Below are 22,106 nucleotides of genomic sequence, written 5' to 3' on the forward strand. Positions count from 1 at the left end.
GGCGTCTGTGTGTCTCATGTGTTGTTGTTGTTCTGCAGTGACGACAGCAGGGGGGGAACATTGCACTACATTCATCTTATGTGGGCACTTTTGGACAGTAATTAAGTAAATGTACTTATTACTGTACTAAAATACATATTTGAGGTACTTGTAATCAATCTGAGTATTTCCATTTCCTAATACTTCCCACTTCTAATGTTGTGATTGGTCAGCCTATCACGTACAATGTGTTGGAGCACTAGCCAATAGAAGTGTGAGTGTAACATAGTGATGTCATTATGTTCCAGAAGTAAACTAAGGAGTCTAATGGAGGGAACACAGGGATTTCAGCCTTTGCAGACCATTTACATGCACACAAACCTATATAACACACTACAGGAAAAGGTCAACCCAAAAAGCACAACAGGGCCTCTTTAAAACATCATTTTGAAAGTCAAGTCCTTCCATTTAGTTTTGTGAGAAACAGCTTAGTGAACTACATTCTCCTTTCTCGTATACATGTCACCTGCGCGAGCTAGCTGGGTAACTTAGCTACTGTATGTTCCACACACAAATGTAACGTTATACCTGATGTTTTTTATGGACTTTTGTAGTCTTTTTATCAACTAATAAGCAGTAAATTAACAAGCAAGTCATGGTGATCGTTAGAGTACATCCCTGTACCAAACCCAGGTGTTTTAGTTCTGGTTGTGTAGTCTTTTTAATTCTGTATTGTAACAGTCTTATGCTGCGTTCACACCGGACGCGATGCGAATATTCGCTTCGCTCTAATCGCTCCTATCGCATCGCTCTAAACACTCGACTTTCACCGCGGCTGTCAGCTGTGTTTACTCGCATCATTCAAACAAGACGTGCTGGCTAGGGAGCTACAACTACAATAAAATGAACATATTTGACCGTGATTTAATTGTAATACACGTTTCAAAATGATGCCGAAGTAACAACATACTGATACCGGTTAGTAAAAACCATGAATTAATGCTTTGACAAGTCTGCAGACAAGAGGCAGGCGAAAAACCTTTTAAAATGCGTCTTTTCTGAATGGAGATCGGATCGATCAGGCTAAGCTAACGTTGTATATGCTCCGACCGTCCACACTCACAACAACGGCATACAGACATAAATAAAGCAGCGACTGTATTCACCATGACACAGACAGTCTGTGGTTTGTACTTCTTTAACTTTTGTCTAGTTTCTGAACAGATATGAGAAGCTGTGAGCTCTGAGTGCTAACAGCTAACGGCTGATGTTTTGGTTTTCTGGTTCAACGTCAGTGATGGCTGGCTGAGATCCTCACCGCTGATTGGCTACCGCGAGATCGCGTCACGCCAATTTGACGCTTGAGTTGAAGAAATTGAACTCGAGCGGTTGTCGCGGCCCACTCCAATCGCCTCAATCGCGCCGCGGCATTCGCATCAACCGCTTCATGCGCGCCATCGGAGCGAATTCGCGTCTGTCCACATCTCTGCATTGACTTTACATGTAATCGCGCCGCCCCCAAAAATCGCATCGCGTCCGGTGTGAACGCAGCATTATACTTTAACAGTTTTAGCACAAACTTGACTTTCTTGACCTTCAAAATGATCTAACAAACAGGAATTCATTAATTCCTGGCACAATTCAAAAGGGACAAAGAAAGATGACTCTCTCCGTAAACTACTGACCATTTTATTTCAAAATAAGGTGTCAGTAAGGCAGTTTTCCTTTAACCCATGCAGCCATGATTAGATGACATGCTGCAATGAGTTTTGGTCTGAACTTATCTAATTGTTTTGAATGCATGGATCCTGTTTATTGTTTTGTATTTTCTTTAGAAATATGCAAACAAAAACCACAAGAAAGAAGAATCAGCAGTGTGTGTCTCTGCAACGTCCCAAGGTCATACCCACCAGACTGCATCGTGGGAAAGCCCTTTTATGGAGTGTTGGTAATGAGAACACACTCTGTGACCTGAGGCTTTATCCAGATGTTCCTCATGTAAACATCGCTAAATACAGACTGAGAAACACACCTACATATAACACACACACACACCCCCACACACACACGCACACGCACACGCACACGCACACACGCACACACGAGCACCAGATGTTATTGATGGCTCTCACCTTTGCTTATGGTTTTCTTTGGAGGCCTTGTGCTTGACCTTTGCCCCCTGTGTGCCCTGGAGGGTCAGAGTATTCCCAAACTGGCCTGACACGGGTCCCTGAACACAACAGAGCTATGACAGAGAGTCTATACGTCTCCTTCAAGGCCTTCCCTTTGATAAACTGAGATTGTCTCTCCTGGCTGTGGTTTCATCAGAAACAATATCACTTTTCATATTTCAGGATTTACGGTCAAAGCGTCCTGGCAGCAGGAGAATAAATTCATTCAACATTTCCCACAAATAATGGATGATGCTTCAGCGGATTCCCAGACCGCACTTTTAGAATAACAAGGTCACAAAAACCTAGCTTATTTGAAATCAGGCAGGAGGAGGACTGCTTGTTTTTGGTACAACTTGACTTGTTATTGAGAAGATTAGGCAGATCAAAATGTGTCGGCACGACTACAGAGACTCTGTCCTTAGCTGCCTTTGTGAAACTTGGGAATAATGAGAATGGAGGAATTAAACAAACCACTTTTTTCAAAAACCACCAACCACTGAAATAATGCCACGCCATTTATGTTAAGTTTTTATACGATCATTTCCATTTTAACTGCATTCCTGCGCTGGCTAGCTGCTTCGGTCTGGATGACTCATCCTCTGAGGCCTTGAAGTCTTTTTTTATACATAATGAAGCTCAATATCATAATGCTAGCGGAAAAATCATTCATTTTTCATGCTGATTTTACATTAAACGAAAATGAATACTTCTGTATGTATTATATTGGCTGCTTGATTGTTTTAGCAGCTCATTTCCTACCACTATGTCACTGGAGAAGATGGTAATTTTTATTTTCAAGAGATAAGTATTACAGAGAATCATTTAGGGTGGAGACCATTTAAGGAACTCAGTTTGTTTTAAAGAGGGACTATTATGCCTTTTGGGGTTTTCCCTTTCCTGTAGTCGGTTATATATGTTTTTTGTGCATGTAAACGGTTTACAAAGGAATACAATTCCCAAAGACGCGAAGGAAATAAGATCACCATGGTGAAAAATGAATAGCAGTATTTTAAATGGTAAGTGAATACATGAAAATATTGAAAGAGCTGAAAAAATTGTTTTAATAGATTGTAAACTAATAATTGCACGTGAGTATATTGAAAATGAGCAGTGATATGGCACAACAATTTACAGGCAATAATAATAATAATCATAATAGTAATAAATAATGAATAGAAAATGATAATAATAATAAAAATATGAATAATAAGAGAATAATAATACAAATAATAATACTTACAATACTCAATAATAATAATAATAACAATAATAATAATACATTCTTTCTCCAATTCTCCATGTCTTAGCAATTAACATTGTAAATACTTTCTATTAGCTTAGCTTATACATTAATATATTTCGATTATGTCTCATGATTGTACTCATATTATTAACTGTCATTAAATGATTTGAACCGAAGACTTGCAGTACACTGATTTTCCAACATAAAACAGCTCAAAACAACACTTTCACTGTCTGCACTCTTCATGCTCGGAGCCTTGATTTCCCTGCAGCACCTGAACGCCACGGGGCAGGTAGCTCCACCTGGCGGCGGCTCTCAGCACTGCAGCCAGGCGGAGCAACACATCCTTCATGACCGAGCCTCGCAGACCGGAGCGGGACAGAGAGAAGAGCCGAGACAGCCGACAGATGTGAGCCGGACCCCGGGAGGAGAACACGCTGTAGTGAGACACGGAGAACCTGCGAGACTGCGAATATGTGGCAACCTGCGTCGGAGCGATTGCAGGTAAAGACGCGCGCGCTCGTGTGTGTGTGTGTGTGTGGGGGGGCTCATTGTCGACAGGGCAGCGGTAAATAAATTCGTGTTACCAGTGAAAGCCGTGGTGCTGTGCATGGCTCCATCCTCGGTTTCTGTGCAGCTACAGATGTCTTTTATCTAGATGTTTTAATTGTTATAAACCAGCTTTGCGAATTCAAACAATCAGCGTCTTTCTTTGCTAATGCTCTGCTCTCTGTGAGGCGTTTACATGCACCTATTCACAAGCAATACCTCCGCTGCATTTCTGTGCATTTCGCTGCATTTCTGTGCAAATCACCGCTGCAGATTTCCTTAAAAACACATTCATGTTGTGTTTAAAAACCTTTTTTTTTCTTGGCTCCAGAGGCCTGTTTCCATCCAGACCTGCACAGTGCACACTAACCTACAGAATGCACTGCAGGCCTCCTCCTGTTGTCACTCTATTTTTCCGTCATGTTGTCACATCAGGATGCTTATTTACCCTCTCCATTCCCGTGTGAAATCGCAGCCAATAAAAGAGAATGTATTAGAGCAGGGTCTGGTGGTCAGTAACCTGCAACCTGTTTAAGAACCAGGGGGAAAAACAGCGTTAATGACACGTAGTTTGATATCGCGAGCCGAGCCGAGCCGAGCCGTGCCTGGCTTCACGTCTCCTGCAGACCTAATGCTCTCCAGATGTCGGCCTCCTGCAGGACTGCTGCCAAGTCAACTTGCACAATCCCTTCTTCTGCCCGGGCGTCAAGAAGATGGAATCACGATTTATTTAAAAGCGAGAGTTCCGGTGTTCACATGTGGAGTGAGGGGCCTCTGAAGATCTGTACTGTAAACACACATCTGCATGACCCCCGACTCTTTAATTAGTTATGTAACCGGCTATTACTTGGATCACTATCATTGGATTCTGTTATAAAACATATCATATTATTCTGAAATGGACCAATCTGCACAATGACTACTTTTACTGTCGCTACTTTAACTATATTTAGATTCTGATACTTTTGTACTTTTACTTGGGTAACATTTTGAATGCAGGACTTTAATTGAGTATTCCTACACTTTTACTCAAGTACACAATCTGAGTACTTCTCCCACCTCTGCTGTATTTGGTTAAGGTTGATTGAACATTTGGAAGTTGGAACTTAGCAATGAATTCAAGCTCAACAAGTGTCATTCAGTCAACATATATCTCACTTTTCTTCTTGTGTATTTGTGTAGTGAATCATTCTCGTAAAATGTGCCAACTAACTCCACACTCAAAACAAATAGCTCCATGATGTGGTTGCAAGGTTGACATTTATTTTGGTATTTTTCCATCACAGCAGCCGTTCATTTCCCCCAAAAATAATTAATTGGTTATTTATTCACACGTCTAAGTCTCCCAAACTCTAGCTGAACCGTGCTAATAGCAGCTCCCAGCTTAAAGGCGGGGTAGGTACGTTTGAGAAACCGGCTCGAGATACACTTTTTGTTATATTCCATGGAATGCTCTTAACATCCCGATAGCAATGAATATCTTAAGTGCTTTGACCAAATATCCATTAAAAAAATTAATCTGTGGAAGCCGTAGTACTGTAAAAAGCACGACCAATCATTTTAACCGGCCCGGCTAAAATAACTGGATGGCCTACCTGCCTGTCAGCCTTCCATCTGTGCACAAACTTATCTCGTGCCCTCATTGGTCATGTGCGCGTTCGTGTGTGTTGGAGGAGGGGCTCTGTAAGGAAGTGGCAGATTTTTTCCGGCTGTGTATTTTCAAATTTTAGCGCACTCGAGTTGGTTTCTCCAAAATGACCTACCTCACCTTTAATACATGCACTGTATTTGTTTTATATTCAAATGTTCATTTTCAGTCTTCAACTTCCACTCTTTTAGTGCTTGAAAAAGAGAGATCTAACTAGGATGTCATATTCTGTCAACTTACAGAATCCTTAATGAGTTGCATCAGTTCTATACTGAACAATATGCTATTTCATGGTACAGGTTGATCAAGGACATGTTATGCTAATTTCCAGGTTCATATTTGTATGTAGTGTCTCTACTGTGACATTTCGCCATGATTTAATGTTCAAAAAGCTCTTTATTTTTCTCATACTGCCTGTGCTGCAGCACCTCTTTTCACCCTCTGTCTGAAACCAGAGCCCAGTCTGCTCTGATTGGTTAGCTGGCTGGCTCTGTTGTGATTGATCAACCTCTTAGAGATGTCCCGCCCCTTAGCCTATCACGTACAATGTGTTGGAGCGCTAGCCAATAGAGTGCCACAGTGACGCGTCCTAAAACCCGGAAGTAAACTCCTTCCGGTTCCTTCGACAATCTATCGATCATAAATGTATCGATAAGATTTATGATTCGAAAATTATAATAGTAGGGTAGACATGTGGAGATTATCCGGCTGAACAAAACGTGATCTGTCTCTTCAATGTGTGTCAACCACAGACCTTATTTCCAGCTATTTTCCAAAATCCTATGGAGAAATTGCATTGTTTTTTGTCAAAGGAACCGGAAGTGGTAAAATGCTAACTTACTTCCGGGTTTTAGGACGCGTCACTGTGGCACTCTATAGAAGTGCGAGTGTTACTTAGTGATGTCACTGTTCTGGAATCAAACAAACAAGTCCAATGGAGGCGTTTCGAACGTTTCTGTGTTGAGAGAAACTTCCCCTGGAGAGAACTTTGGTATTTTAGCCTTTGCAGACCATTGACATGCACCAAACCGATATAACACACTACAGGAAAGGGAAAACTCAAAAACGCATAATAGGGCCTCTTTAAAGCGTGGTAACATGTCACAATAGAGGCACAACATACAAATATGGAATCTGAAAATGAGCATAATAGGGCCCCTTTAACAGTTTATTAGGATGCATCCATAGTATCATATGTCTTCTTTTTGTGAATGGATAGTTTTACAACTGAGAATTTTGATTCTGATTGTGAAACTTTTGAATGTACCTCAAACAGGAAGTCTGCTTAACACACTGGGAGCATGGCATTTGAATGATCGGAGCAAGTGCAATGCTTGGTGCAGGAAAAAGGCAGGTTTTGGCGTTTAAAGAAGTCGTATTTTCGATAACAGCCACTTGGCTCGCAGCTTACCTCCTGCAGACCAGCTGTTGGCCCTGAGTAGCTAAAGAGTTTAGCATATTTCTGCTGTCCACTTCTAAACTGTGGAACAATAAACGGCAATGTTTAACTTGATGGATGACTTCTGAGGGGAATTTGGACGAACAGAATCTGCACAGGTTGTTCTTTTCTCGGGGTAAACAGAAACAGCAGAAGCCCTATAAATTATCCGTGGTCCTGCCAGGGTCTTTTGGATCAGGGAATAAAAGGTAATTGTTCAAATTAACGGCAAAAGGGTTACAGATGTAAACAATAGTGGGCTAAGCCATTAGTCAACAAAAGAAACATTTCATATTTGATTTTTTTTTTTATCATATTAAACTAAATATCTTAGCGTTATTGACTAACAAAACATGTAATGTAATTAAAGGAGACACTACAGACTGATATGAACCTGAACATGAGCAGAATATGGCCCCTTTATGAGCAAACAATTTGTGAATTGAGGTATAGCTATTTTCTACAACACATTTTCACAGTTACATTGAATTCTACAGGTAGTTGTTGACTTATATTGTCTGTAAAATCTAAGAAAATATTTTTAAAAAGTCCATATCCTCAGAAAATTGGCTGATAATGCAAATGCAACCCTAATAGAAATGACAAGTAAAATAGGTTGTATAACAATAACTTAGTCTGGCATCCTTTCCTTATTGGAGCCAGGTATCTGGGAATGCACCGGTGTTTATTATCCTCCGTTTTGTTGTTTTCATTCACTATGGCATCCGTCCACATTATCCTCACTTGTGCTGTCCTCTGTTGCCATAGCAACACCTGATGTCTTGCTGCATTTTTGTCTCACGCTCAGGCAGGGAAGAGGAGGGAGACGGGGGTGAGATAGATAGAGGTGCGTAGGGGTGAGGAGATACAGCTCGTGGCGTGAGTTTAGGTTTTACCCTCGACCAATCGCAAGCTGCTTTTCATATTGGCAATCGGAGGTCTTTTGGAAGTGTGTGTGTGTGTTGCTATGCTGTGTGTTGATGCTTCATCATGTCCTGTCATCATGTTTTCCTCGCAGTGTCCATTTCCCCATCCCTAATCTCGCTGACCACAGGCCTCAATTCCTTCAGAGGGCCTTCCTCCTGAGCAGGGGCCATGTTAGTTCACTGACAGTTTGCACAATATGCAACGAGGACAAATACACAAACACGTATATACAAGTTGTCAGGCGGGTAAAGCATGCACGCAACATGCTTCCTTTTTTGAATTTTCCCTAAGGCTACCAAACGTCTAATTTCCCTCGGTCAGCACATCTTCCTTCAGCCGTGGTTTCCACTTTTGACACTTTAATGTGTGACAAACGGGGCCGAGCTCTTACAGAGACGTGACAGTAGGCCGCCGACTCGGGTCAAACGCGGTGGGAGGCAGCCGCTGTCGGTGCATCTTTAATTGTTGTTACTGTGTGAAAATCTCCTCTTGCCTTTTATTTGTTTCTGTTTCCGGGTCTGTCTGTCTCCGTCGGTTGCTTTGTGGCTGCGCTGCTATGTTGTTGAGACTGTGGCCTCGGTGAGAAAAAGGAATCCACAAGCAGACTGGCACAGAATTCCCAGGGTTCAACGCCATTTATTTTTTTACAACCAACACTCATTTGCCTCTTGTGAAGAAATGGCTTTTGGCTTTTTCAGTTTTTTGATGAATGAGCGTAATCTCATGTTTGTGTGAAGTTTACATTTCTCAAGGTTTGCTTTTGACAAAGAGTCTCTTATCCTTCCTGTTGATGAACAGCGTTATTTAGGGCTTTGTGTTTGGTATTTACAGTAGCAGGGGTCACATCGATTTGCTAGGTTTAAGGGTGGGATTAGGGTGCTAACCAAAGGCACCCAATATATTCCTGCATGTCTACAAATAGTGGTGCATTATGGGTAAATGTAGGTTGCGGATGCTTGCTCTTATCCTCCACATTTCCAAAGAATTGGACCTGATTGTTTAACATGATTGTTTTAACTCCCATTATGTTGTGGGTACATAACAGTAAAAATAGGAACATCTTTGATCGAATTTCCTCTAATTTTCCCTTTTTTGTCACTATTGACCTATATAATTTGTTATCATATTACAGTTAAAACAACTTCCATTAATCAAGCGAGGGTAAATAAATTGATAAGGCAGGTTTCTATTGTAAAAATATAAAATGGCTTACATAATGCATTTCAAAGAAACTGCATTAACCTGTTAAGCCCCGAGCCTGTTTTTCAGGTTTCAGGCTCGAAAATGACATGCCCAAAACAAATGACTACAACTTCACTTCTAAAAGGGTTATATGAATAATTTCTTTTATCAAAGCAAGGTTACATCTGTGAGTTGGATGTAGAAGTGTCAGAATCAATATAGATTTTTCTCAGTCAGAGTAAATTCAGATGGAACATAGTAAAAAAAGGTAAATTCTTACCTCCGCCTACAAAAAACCCATTACTTATAGTGAAAACCACCCTTGAATGATGGGTTAGTAGACTAAAAGCTTTAGGAATCCAAACTATAACATATAATAAGTACCCTGTATCAAGATTGAGGCAAAACAAGTTAAATTTGACAAACATAAAAATGCCAATGAAAAGATTAGGAGTTCTCATGGAATAATAGGAAGTACAGGAATACAGGATGGGGGTCAGGATCGTTCAGGATAATGTTGAGTCAAACGGCAGGTGGTCAAAGTGAAAGTCTTAATATCCGCTGCAAGTTAGTTCCAGCTCTGTTGGGCATTGTAAGTAAATCCTGCGTCTCCACCTGGGGGGCCGAGGGAGGGGGGGGGGGCTCCTGATTAGGTCGTTTTTCTAGAGCCTGTTTTCTCCCTCTGTCAGGAGGTGAATAATGGAAACCATTCAAATTGGCCATGTCCTTGACAGTGGTGTGTGTTTCGTGTCATTAGCGGGTCTGTTCCATGTGCCCTGGCTCCATGTAGACTGTCGAGATGTCGCGGTGGGTTCATTGTTTACGACAACGAGTTGTTGATGTTTTACTGCCAGTCAGAAATTGCCTCCCCCAGGCTCTGAGGTTTGGGTACTTTAATACCCACTTCCTCCTACAGAAGGAACCCACCAATCCCAACTTCCGATCAGTGACCTTCTCCCTCCCACACGCCTGTTCAGACATATTTCCTCTTGTAAACTGTCCCAGGATCAGAGTGGGAGGCTGTAAACACATCTTAGAAAGTTACCCAGTGCTTACCCATGCAACGACCCGGAGGGGGTGCGTACTACTTTTGGCAGTAAATGGTAGTAAATGCCACCACACTCAGGGTCTTGCTTCATCTGCGGACTAAGCATATTTCTGCAAAAGGTAACAGAAGGAAGGATGTGTTTGTTTGTATAAATGACATTTTAGACACAAACAAGGTCAGGAAAAATGTGTTGCAAGTCCAGAATGACGCAGGTTCTTTAACACTAGAACCGCCAATCGGGACAATTTGACCCAGAGCTGTTTTTTATTGTGTGTAACTTTTTTTCAATAAAATATTAAAGTCTTCCAGTCCGTGACTTTTCCTGAAAGTGTGTTATGTAGCACCCTATGTTGTTAAAAATTGTCAATATGAAGTCAGATTGAAGAAATCGCCCAAAAAATTGCCATTTATACCTATTTCCGCCAAGTGGGTCATATTGACCCCACCCCTTTTCATATAAACATGACGTGTTGCTATAGCAACGCCTTTTGTCTACTGCGGTTCCTTATAGATTGAGAGATAGATTGAGAGAGAGAGAGATAGATGGATAGATATATTGATAGATAGTTATCTAGAGAGAGAGAGAGAGAGATAGAGACAGTCTGGAGTGAAGGAGTGCGCTCCCGCTCACGGGAGACTGCTCGCGCTGTGCTCCGCAGCAAACAGCTGTGGGGCGAGTTGAAAGTACGTTATGCTGGCCGCGGTGTCTAAATAATGCTTCCGGGCCAGCGGGCCATTTATAATGTCGAGCCCTGAGAGTCCACAGATTATATTGGTATACGTTTCATCCCTGTGCGATCAAAACTCACTGTTCAATAAAAGAAAATGTTACCTTGAAAATCAATGCATTCTAATAGCGGGTCAATTTGACCCAGGTGGCGGTTTTAGGTATAAAAAATCTCTGGCGGTTCTAGTGTTAAAGAAGTGGGTATTGTTTGTAAAGACATTGTTGCTTAAACTGGACCAATTTGTGAACAGTTCATTTGATGTGTAACTTCAGCCTATGTGCCGTTTACTCCCTGGTACATGGCAGAGGTTTGATGCAAATTGTTGCAATATATTTTGCTCCAGCTTTCGAGGTTCCCTGTGGAGGTTTTGGCCGCTAGAAGCGCTATTGGACAATGTTTTTATGAGTGTGCACACGTTCGGTTAGTGTCTCGTGCACAAAGTACAGATGCATGAGTCACGCCAATAGTTTCCTACTACTCCACTGATCAACAGGTGGCGGTTACAAAATATTCTTCAGCAAAAAGGCAGGGGAGAAGAAGACTGCTAGCAAACAATGCAAGAGAAATCAGCGGTGCATTTTTTTCTGAAGAAGGGAAAGGCATCCAACATATTTTTGGAGCTTTAAGAATACACACCATTTTGGTGAGTAAGGTTGAGTGTCCAGAATACATTTGGTGCCTTTTTAAATTGTTCCAAATGAGTAGAAAGGATATAGGAATGTTTAACATTTTGAGCTCTTCTTGGTGAAAAGGCAGAGCATTTCTGAATCTCTGAATTTCTAAGAAAAGCGCCAGTGACACCGCTGTAGAAAATGGCGGCTTCTTTTGGCTGTCAGTCTATGCTGAGCTTAATAAGTCAGGTAGACACTATCATGTATCTCAAAGCCGATTTGTTGGCGCTGTTCAGGCTGTTGAGTGTTGTACTTTTATCAGTGTATGCGTTGGATCGCCCTCTGTGCTCTACTGCTGTCAGATTGAGTCGATGAAGAGCTCATTCATAAAAAAGTAAGAGGGTCCTCTGGATGTCAAACAAATAGATAGCATCCCGAACACATAATAAAAAGCAAAGGGACAATGCTGGTCTTCCATCCGACTGCTATTAGAGTGGTGATGTTGCAAAGAGATTGTTTTAGTGTGATGATGAAATGCTTGGTTGAAGCCTGCCAGCGCTTTCCTGCCAACGCTGGACACATGCCCTAATATTAATGTAAACAGAACTTTGTTTACAAGAAAACTCCACAGGGCGCCATTAAGTTTTGTGAGCCAGTAAAGTAGCTCAAGGTGTTGCATGATGCCCTGACTTGTTTAGTTGTTTGCTTCTCTCCATAGAAAGTTGGTCCCAGTTGAGATAAAGAATGACATTCTTTTAAATCTCTTTTAAATCCACATTTTCATGGTTGGCTTCCTGACCGTGTAGGCCTACCTTGATGTGCTGGTTGAAGCCCCCAAGTTTAACCCCACGCTGCTGACAGACAGACAGACAGTGGGACAAAACGTTTTTATTATTGATAGAAAATACACTGATTGTGATCCTGAAACATGACTCGATGTATTCCCTTTTAGAAAGTGAAACGATGGGATTCAGATTGAAACAGACAGGGATGTCGTACTGTCTTGTCTCCACAGTCACCAGACCTACAACATCTGGTACAGAGCTCGACACACTCTTTCATCTCCAGCCCTTACATGTGTATGCAGATGTGTCTGAGTCAGGCTAATGTTGTTGACAAACTGTTTTCTGGTCTTGAGGTCTGTGTTAAGCTCCTAACCACCGTTACCAGAAAGAACCAGTAGCCATTTCTAACCAAAGGGGTGTGTTTTCTCAGATTATCACGCTTTTTTAGATACGCATCATCTCTCCATTTAGCTTCTGCTGGTCCCTTAACATCATTTCCAGCTGTTTCCTACTGTTTGGATGTGATCACATCCCTATAACCCCTAGTTTGAGTGTCTCAGCAGGCGTGGCAGAGGTCTGTTTTTACCCTGCGATGCAGTGTCTTACCATGAGATTAACCCGAGAACCTCTTTTCTGTAAGAATGCTCCCTCAGGGGAACAACTGTTCAATTTACCATCTGTGACCTGCTAAGCTCATCACTGCAGGAGGCGAGCTCTCCAAAGTCTGCATGCTTCTTCTCCAGGATGTGATGGTTAAAACTGGATTTACATACGTTTTAAATGTGGGCAACCATTCAGAATTAGCTACTAGTGCTCAGTCTGTGGGGTTTGATCTTGGTCGTGAGCCCGACTTGTAAACATTACTTTCTTCAGAGAGAAAGCTAAGCCATATGCAAAAATGTTATTGGATGAAGGCCATTGGAAGTTCTGTTTTTAAGCAAATACATATTATATGAGCTTTGAGATTCATAACATATAAATAACTGGATTGTTTTGTAAAAAGACTGCTGGTAATGTTCAGTCCAGCTCTTTTTGATTGTGACTTCTTTGCACTATAAATACGTGTTAATCACACGGGACAGGCCGCGGTGCGTCACTGTGGATTCTTTCAGCGTACAGTCATGCTGCTAAATATGAAGACAGTTTAATGTTATGACAGTGGATGTCACAACTGGCCTACAAATGACTAAATACTTTGATTGGAGTCACAGAAAGTCTAAATATGTAAAGAGTGGAAGTAATAAAACAAATATGCCACAACAAATGGAAACTTGTAATCGTTGAAAGGTTGCCGAATGTGAAGCACTCATAGTTATATAATCACAGTAGTTATTGTATTAATCAAATACTTCAACCTTTTTATTTATGCATTACATGGATCCTTTATCTGTGAATATCTATAGATCTAAATGTAGAGGTTCACCGTCTGTAATGAACTGAAGACAAGCATTAACATTTAGACGAGGGAATGCTCTTAAAGAGGCCCTATTATGTTTTGTTGGGGTTCCCCTTTCCTGTAGTGTGTTATATAGGTTTCTGTGTACACACTGCACACACTCCCCCCCCCCCCCCCCCCCCCCCCCCCCCCCCTGCCTGAACGCATCCATTGGACTCCTTTGTTTACTTCAGGACTGTAATGACATCCCTATGTAACACTAGTGCTTCTATTGGCTAGCGCTCCAACACATTGTACGTGATAAGCTAAGGGGCGGGACATCTCTAAGCGGTTGACCAATCACAACAGGGCCGACCAGCTAACCAATCAGAGCAGACTGGGCTCTGGTTTCAGACAGAGGGTGAAAAGAGGTGCTGCAGCACAGGCAGTATGAGAACAATGAAGAGCTTTTTGAACATTAAAGCATGGAGACATGTCACAGTAGAGACACTACATACTGATATACACCTGAACATCAGCAGGAGAGGACTCTTTAAAGTAGAGACACTACATACTGATATACACCTGAACATCATCAGGAGAGGACTCTTTAAAGTAGAGACACTACATACTGATATACACCTGAACATCAGCAGGAGAGGACTCTTTAATGTAGAGACACTACATACTGATATACACCTGAACATCAGCAGGAGAGGACTCTTTAAAGTAGAGACACTACATACTGATATGACCCTGAGAATGAGCAGGACAGGACTCTTTAAAGTAGACACACTACATACTGATATACACCTGAACATCATCAGGAGAGGACTCTTTAAAGTAGAGACACTACATACTGATATACACCTGAACATCAGCAGGAGAGGACTCTTTAAAGTAGAGACACTACATACTGATATACACCTGAACATCAGCAGGAGAGGACTCTTTAAAGTAGAGACACTACATACTGATATGACCCTGAGAATGAGCAGGACAGGACTCTTTAAAGTAGACACACTACATACTGATATACACCTGAACATCATCAGGAGAGGACTCTTTAAAGTAGAGACACTACATACTGATATACACCTGAACATCAGCAGGAGAGGACTCTTTAAAGTAGAGACACTACATACTGATATACACCTGAACATCAGCAGGAGAGGACTCTTTAAAGTAGAGACACTACATACTGATATACACCTGAACATCAGCAGGAGAGGACTCTTTAAAGTAGAGACACTACATACTGATATACACCTGAACATCAGCAGGAGAGGACTCTTTAAAGTAGAGACACTACATACTGATATACACCTGAACATCAGCAGGAGAGGACTCTTTAAAGTAGAGACACTACATACTGATATACACCTGAACATCAGCAGGAGAGGCCTCTTTAAAGTAGAGACACTACATACTGATATACACCTGAACATCAGCAGGAGAGGACTCTTTAAAGTAGAGACACTACATACTGATATACACCTGAACATCAGCAGGAGAGGACTCTTTAAAGTAGAGACACGACATACTGATATGAACCTAAACATCAGCAGAGTAGATCCTCTTAAAAGGACCTATTTTATTCTATTCTTAAAATCCTGAAAAAATCAGTTATTTTGAGATTTGAGGTTTTCGTTATGACAGCAGCCATTGTAAGGTCTGTGTTTTGTACCCGGTCCACACCGCCTGATGCTGGAGACAGAAAACCTGCCTTGGTCCACGTTAAAGTCAGAAATAGAATCAATAGCAGCAGCAGCAGCAGTAACCTGATGAGGACACTGTGGGGACTTGAGAAATAAAAAAACATTAAAATTCAGAGAAAATATTATGAATAGAAGCGGCTCCACAAGCAGCCCCTCCGCTCAGGCCTTTTGCTCCTGGTGGGGGGTGGAGGAGAGACCCCCCCCCTCTCCGTACAGGGCCAACCGCAGGAATGCGAGCCGCTGTCAGGAAGCTGTAAAGTGCTGACGCGGAGGTCAGTGAGCGTTTACACACATGTGGCTTTACTTTCACAACTCCACAACTCCTTTCTCCCTTTCTCCTTCATCTGCTCTGAGTTTTTTGCATGCCTTATCTTTCTCTTCACTGACAGCCCCCTAACCCCCCCCCAACATGGAAGTTCACTTAGGTAGGTGTTTCTTGGGTTTCTACTCCAACAGGTTGTGTGTAGTACTTTAGTGAAGAATGCACTAAACTGGTATTGGTGAAATCTCTTTTTTATATTTAACTAATTTTGTGTACAATTTCATACCATTTTATAATGCAATTAATGAGAAAAAGCCAACAATAATGTTATTTATAGGGTGGTGGTATTTTAATATAGCCAAATAACAGATATGTGTAGTCAGATTAATGTAATTAAGTCACTGCTGAGTCGGACTACAAAGCACCAGTGCAAGAAAATCCATAACACGCTCAAGAATGTTTTGAATTGAGTATGTGTTACCTATTATATAACATTATCCGATGCAGCGGTGTTGAATTTAAGTACTGCACACAACCTTATCCATTTCTTGAAGTTGATTGAGGATGTTCTCCTTGGCTTTGGGGAACAAACCAACACGGAGGATTGATGGTGGCCTGTTCTGGCAGGACTAACCGTTCTCTGTTGCCTGAAAACGTTGAGCATCTGTTGCTTAAAAAATGGTCTTTGAGCAGGTCCAACATGGAAACAAATCTCAAGGGGAAAAAAGCGAATGGAATAAAATAATCTGTAGTTAAACGGTGGTCACATATTCTGACACTTCATCTACAATACAAGATTGGTGTCTATATTACTATATCTTATATTACAATACGTTTACAGCCATAGCAGCTCTGTGATATTTGAAGGTAAATGCTAACAGAATAGCAACGTGCTAGTTTCCAGCTGGTGTAATGTTAAGCATCCCAGATTAGCATGTTAGCTTTCTGATATTCAAACGGCAGCAAACACAGCTGTTGTGATGTCTGAGCTTCTACAGTCATTAAGGTTTATCCTCTGGGAACCATTAATGTCCGAACCATATTTCACAGCAGTCCATATGACAGTACTTTAAGGTATTTGGTGCTAGCATAAAGCTTGCTAGTCAAAATCAAAGCAGGTAAATTAGCAATTTAGCAATTTTCATTTTATAAAAGACCAGAAATCTCTGATTCCAGCTTCTTTAATGTGAATATTTATCGGTTTCTTTACTCCTTAATGACGGTTTACTGACCAAACAAGACAATAAATGACACCATCTTGGGCATGGGGAACACTGATTGACGTTCTTCCCAATTGTCTTGGTATTTAACCGAGCAAACAACTAATCAATCGAGAAAATGGTCCTCACATAAATTTATAATGAGAGTAATCATTAGTTACAGCCCTTGGTACACCATATATCAGAGACTTTTTAGAAAAAGTAGTCCGCTATTGACTTTTTCTAGATCTTTTATGACGGAGGGAGTTGCAGACATGCCTGTTTTTCTTCCTCAGTTGGAAGACATTTCATTAGCTTCTCAGATTTGTCTTGACCGTATCGAGGAAACCCAGTAAATGCCACCGGTCCAGATCCAGCATGTGGTTCTGCTCGGCTTCAGGAAACTCCACCATACACTTTTAGTATAAGAGCAGGCGGCTCCACGCTCTTGTTTTGACGGTTTCAGCGAGGGCGGAGCTCCCTTCATCTGCTCTCCAAATTCCACCATCAGCAGAAATTAAACCTCTCACACCATCTCACTTCCAGCCTTCAGTTTTCACCACTGAGATTTATTCTGTGTGTGTGCTTGTGTGTGTGTGCTTGTGTGTGTGTGCTTGCGTGTGTGTGTGTGTGTGTGTGTGTGAGGGGTCTGTACATCTTGAATGCTCTTGACTTGAATTTCATACTGGTATTTTTTTAAAACACGTCAAACCAAGGCTAAGGACATAATATCCTGAAGTCTCATGAAACTTTTATGGAGCGCCCAGCTGAATTTTGGTTTCTTACATTACATTTAGACATGTATAAATCCTATATTTATCTGGACTAGAAGCCAAAAAACACAAAAAAAAACTGATAAGATAACATTATATGTACTATATTGATCCCAAAGTATTGCACGAGAGTAAAAAAAAAAAAAAAAAACTATTCTATTCTTATGTAATGTATTAATTAACTGTATTTTAGTTTTATACATTTTTTTCTTGTTTTATTGAGTGCCTGCTTTAATTGATTCTGTTTTAACAATCAAGAAGTAATGTGTTACTTGGTATTTATTACCTGGGAAGGAGAGTTTGTATTGTATTGGTTTGTGAAGTTCTTTGTTTTACCTTTTGTGTACAAAAAATGGGACACAAATAATGTTTGATTTGATAATTAGAAGGGAAACATTTGTGAAATCTTGTTAAAGCACTTCCGAGGTTTTTTCCGCTGAGAGTTTGCTTTCTCTTGGAGCCTCCAGCAGTGTCTACATGAAGCTACAAATGATGACCTCAAGTTGTCTGCTACTGGTTTTTAAGTTTCTCTAAAGCAGTTCCTCTCTTCTCTCCATCAGCACTTTCAGACCATGCTGAAGACCAAGCTGAACGTGCTGACGCTGAGGAAGGAGCCGTTGCCCACGGTGATCTTCCACGAGCCCGAGGCCATCGAGCTGTGCTCCACCACGCCGCTCACAAAGGGCCGCACTCATGCCGGATACAAGGTAGGGTCACAAGAACCCCATAATCCCCCAAATCCAACCGTGTTCCTGAACAGTAAATCCATAATAGCATTAATAGGAATCATAACCCAACTGTTTTCCCTTTCTTTTTGAACACGCGCTTCATTCATCAACACACGAGGGGGACATTTTTGTGTCTGAATAAGTCGATTTTATAGATTAATATTCACAAATCCCTTTCATTCCTCCCACAGCGGAGGAATTTACGTTGTTACAGGAAAAGGGGGAGTGCAGACAAAGGCAAAAATGAGAACGTAAACTTATTAGATAAAGAGATTAATATAATCTATCATCCACGATCAAAATTAAGCAGCAGCAGCAGCAACATAAAAAAGAGTGAACATATATAAGTATTACACGGCTAATTCTGATTGGTCAATGTGGACATTCTAGAGGTTGTTAATTCTCACTAACAGACCGTTGCTAAAGAGAACAGACCGTTGAATACTTTTTGAATCAGCAGAAGAAGAAGTCTGACAGGAAGTAAACACTAACAGGAACACAGTATGGAATCTGTCAGTGTTTAAAGACTGAAAAAGTGGACAGTTACAGAAAATATCCATCAGCGCTGATGTCATTTTAAGTTACATTATTGTTGCGGCAGTTTCAGACTTTGGTACGCAGAGAACTAACTAAATTGGTATATTTGAGTATTTTTTGAGTGAGTAAAGATAACCCTTTCTGTGTTCCTTTGAAACCCCTCACTGCACATTATCCCTTAAATATTACCATAGCAGTCAGAAATAACATTCATAAATTGTACGACAGGTATATGTTGCACATGTTGTGTGTGTGGGCACGTGTTCTGGCACGGGTGCGTTTGTTTTCCTCGTCTCCCCGGCTTCCTAAGAGTCAGATTTAGAGCGTCACACAATGAGCTCTTTCTCTTTGTCCGTCGCCTCACAGCAGAAAACAAACAGGGCCTCAGATTAAAATAGCTGCCACGCTCTGTTATTACACATAACACTTCCAGTCCAAAGTGTGTGTGTGTGTGTGTGTGTGTGTGTGTGTGTGTGTGTGTGTGTGTGTGTGTGTGTGTGTGTGTGTGTGTGTGTGTGTGTGTGTGTGTGTGTGTGTGTGTGTGTGTGTGTGTGTGTGTGTGTGTGTGTGTGTGTGGTGTGTGTGTGTGTGTGTGTGTGTGTGTGTGTGTGTGTGTGTGTGTGTGTGTGTGTGTGTGTGTGTGTGTAAAAATGTGTGGGTTTTTGTTACGTATGTTGTTTTTGGTCGCTAAGGCTGTACCATTAACAAGCTTGTCCGAAAAGGAGCGTTTCAAATATCTCACGTAAACATTTTATATCTAGAAGTTGTCTTACAATTTAAGAAAAAAAAATTCCCTTTTTGAAATGATTGCCAGGAAAAACACATTCCCCATGTTTGTTGATAATTTAGTTGGACCACTGTACAGAAGAGCTTACACACACCATCATGTGAAGGCTGTTGCATGGACAGTATATGTGCATATTATGCCCTAGCCACACGGAGACGAAACGGGTCGTATCCACTACAGTTCTCTATCATATAGACGGTTCAGCCACACGAGGCCGACAGGGAAACGCAGATAACGATAACGTGTCCCAAGGTGGGTAGATCTGTGGACGCAACACTCTGGGGGGCCAAATGGCTCCGTGATTACGCCCTATACGATCATTTCCTGATAACGAAAATACTGACGGGCTGTCAGGAGAGGGAAAGAGAGACTCCGTATATTATTCTTATATTATTATATAGAGTCGTTATTCGTTTTAAAGCTCAATAAATAACAAAGAAGTCCTCTGACCGGCACTTTTATAATTTTGTCCGGACATGTTTAAACTTTAACAGACATGTTGACCGGCGAAAAAAAGTTCTAACGGAAACTCTGCCGCACGGTCTCCTCGTCCCTTGGAAGAGGCGGAGAGGTGGGTGTTTTTCATCTGCTGGTGGACTACCGGAGAGATTTACAGCAGGAGCACACGCTTGCCTCGGGGAGGGAGAAAAAGAGCCAGAGCCCTGGCCCCTGCCTCTCCCCACCTCTGCTGCTAAGTCCACCGCGGAGAATAAACAGAAGGGCAACCATGAAAACCATGCATGCTCGTGAAGTCTTCTTCGCTGCTTTTGGTGTATTTTGTGGCGGCAGCAGCGCCACTTATAGGCCCGGCATATGTACTACAGCGTCTCCAGCGGGTCGAGCGGTCTCGTGTGGACGGACACGTTTTCGTTACCGTCTCCGTGTGGCTAGGGTCTAAATCTTTAAAGAAGGCTTTCCCATGGCAGTGAAGAGGCCAAAAGGGCTGACTCCTCATCAGCACTTCCTTAAAGCTCCTGAACTTCAAATGTGAACATGAAGTGAAAGTCAGTAAGAAGAAGGTTACCGGCAGAGTAGAGGAGATTTTTCTGGCTGGGGGGACACACGTGCAGACATGGAGACAAACCATTTAACCCTTTATAGCCTTTAACCCACCGGCACGTTTCAAAAGTATGTTTCCTGTTTCAAAAAATGACAAAATAGCGTAATAAAACCCTACCAGAAACTGCGAAAAGGAATTAAACATCAGATTTTGTTCCTTTCCCATGGAAATGTACCTTGAACTGATCATGTGTGACCAAAGCTATCATCAGGAAAAATAACTGAACCTTAAAATTGTGATATTTATTCGAAATTGCTTGATTTTACATATCTTATTTAAGATGTTGCCAAAAATAACCCGTTAGCATCCAACACATCACATAGTAAAAAATACTAAATTCAGCGTTTCTCAGCGCAACTGGGAAAAAAATGATTGACTTACAGTACTTCTTAACTTCACACTCAAGAGAGAGGTTGTGCTGTAAGTAGAGGTTGTAGAAATGTAAATAGTTTAATATATATAGCATGGGGAGCGCCCATTTACTCCAAATATTTCCAACGCTTGTGGGCACTTAGAAAAATGTTGGATATATAGATTCCATCTTCTTGTAAAATAAGTTATCCAGGAAACTTAAACATCCATTATTGTATATATACTATATATATACTGTGGCATTTCTGAGTTCCCTTTTAGGCCAAAGTAAGTCAAATTAAGTACAGTAGGAGCCCTGGTTAACTAGCAGGGTTTTATTATCTAAGAATCCAATAAAAGAGGCTTTATAGGGAAGTTTTGTTGTAGTAGTGACTAAATATTGCACAAACTAATGCTGTAGTTTTTCGAAAAATGCATATTTAAGATCATAATGAAAGAGTACATGTTGTCTGTGTTTAGAGCCGACAGATGCCCGCTTTGTTTTGAATTAAAAAAACATCCATGTTGATGTGACACTGATAAACAACACACCAAACACACAAAGCTCTGCACCTGCTCTTCATCATCAAGTCTCTGAAGACAGCTGTTATCCTGCCAGGCACAATCAAATAATCTCCTCTTGTAAATGGGAGGCGTGTGGCGCAGTGGGATAGTGCGTTGGTGTTCGGATCAGGGGAGCACAGGTTCAAACCCCACTGCAGTCAGCATGTCGGGCAAGGCACTTCACCCCAAATTGCTCCTGTGGGGATTGTCCACAGTATTAAGTATGGAAGTCGCTTTGGATAAAAGCGTCTAACAAGTGACATGTCATGTAATGTAATGTAAATGCTGCAGTGAGATTGTTTAGGTATGTTTATTTAAAGTGCTTCAATAAACAAGCCGTTACAAACAGACCGTTTATACAACACTCCTTCACATTATCGTCAAATGTGCATATTAAAGGCAACACTGATGGAAACTTCTTCATTTCTACTTAAACTTGA

At 41.4% G+C, this 22,106-nt stretch overlaps 1 protein-coding gene across 1 annotated transcript in view; it reads left to right on the top strand.

The window, feature by feature from the left end:
- The first annotated feature begins 3,727 nt into the window (after window positions 1-3,727).
- pid1 (phosphotyrosine interaction domain containing 1) overlaps window positions 3,728-22,106 on the top strand; it is a 39,486-nt gene continuing 21,107 nt past the window's right edge. The window contains exons 1-2 of the mRNA XM_034114496.1: window positions 3,728-3,900; window positions 18,200-18,346. Coding sequence (XP_033970387.1) covers window positions 3,871-3,900; window positions 18,200-18,346 — 177 coding nt within the window. The 5' untranslated portion in view covers window positions 3,728-3,870. The remainder of the gene's footprint in view (window positions 3,901-18,199; window positions 18,347-22,106) is intronic.

Source organism: Trematomus bernacchii, unplaced genomic scaffold (genome assembly GCF_902827165.1).
Source record: "Trematomus bernacchii unplaced genomic scaffold, fTreBer1.1, whole genome shotgun sequence".
Classification (NCBI taxonomy): Eukaryota; Metazoa; Chordata; class Actinopteri; order Perciformes; family Nototheniidae; genus Trematomus; species Trematomus bernacchii.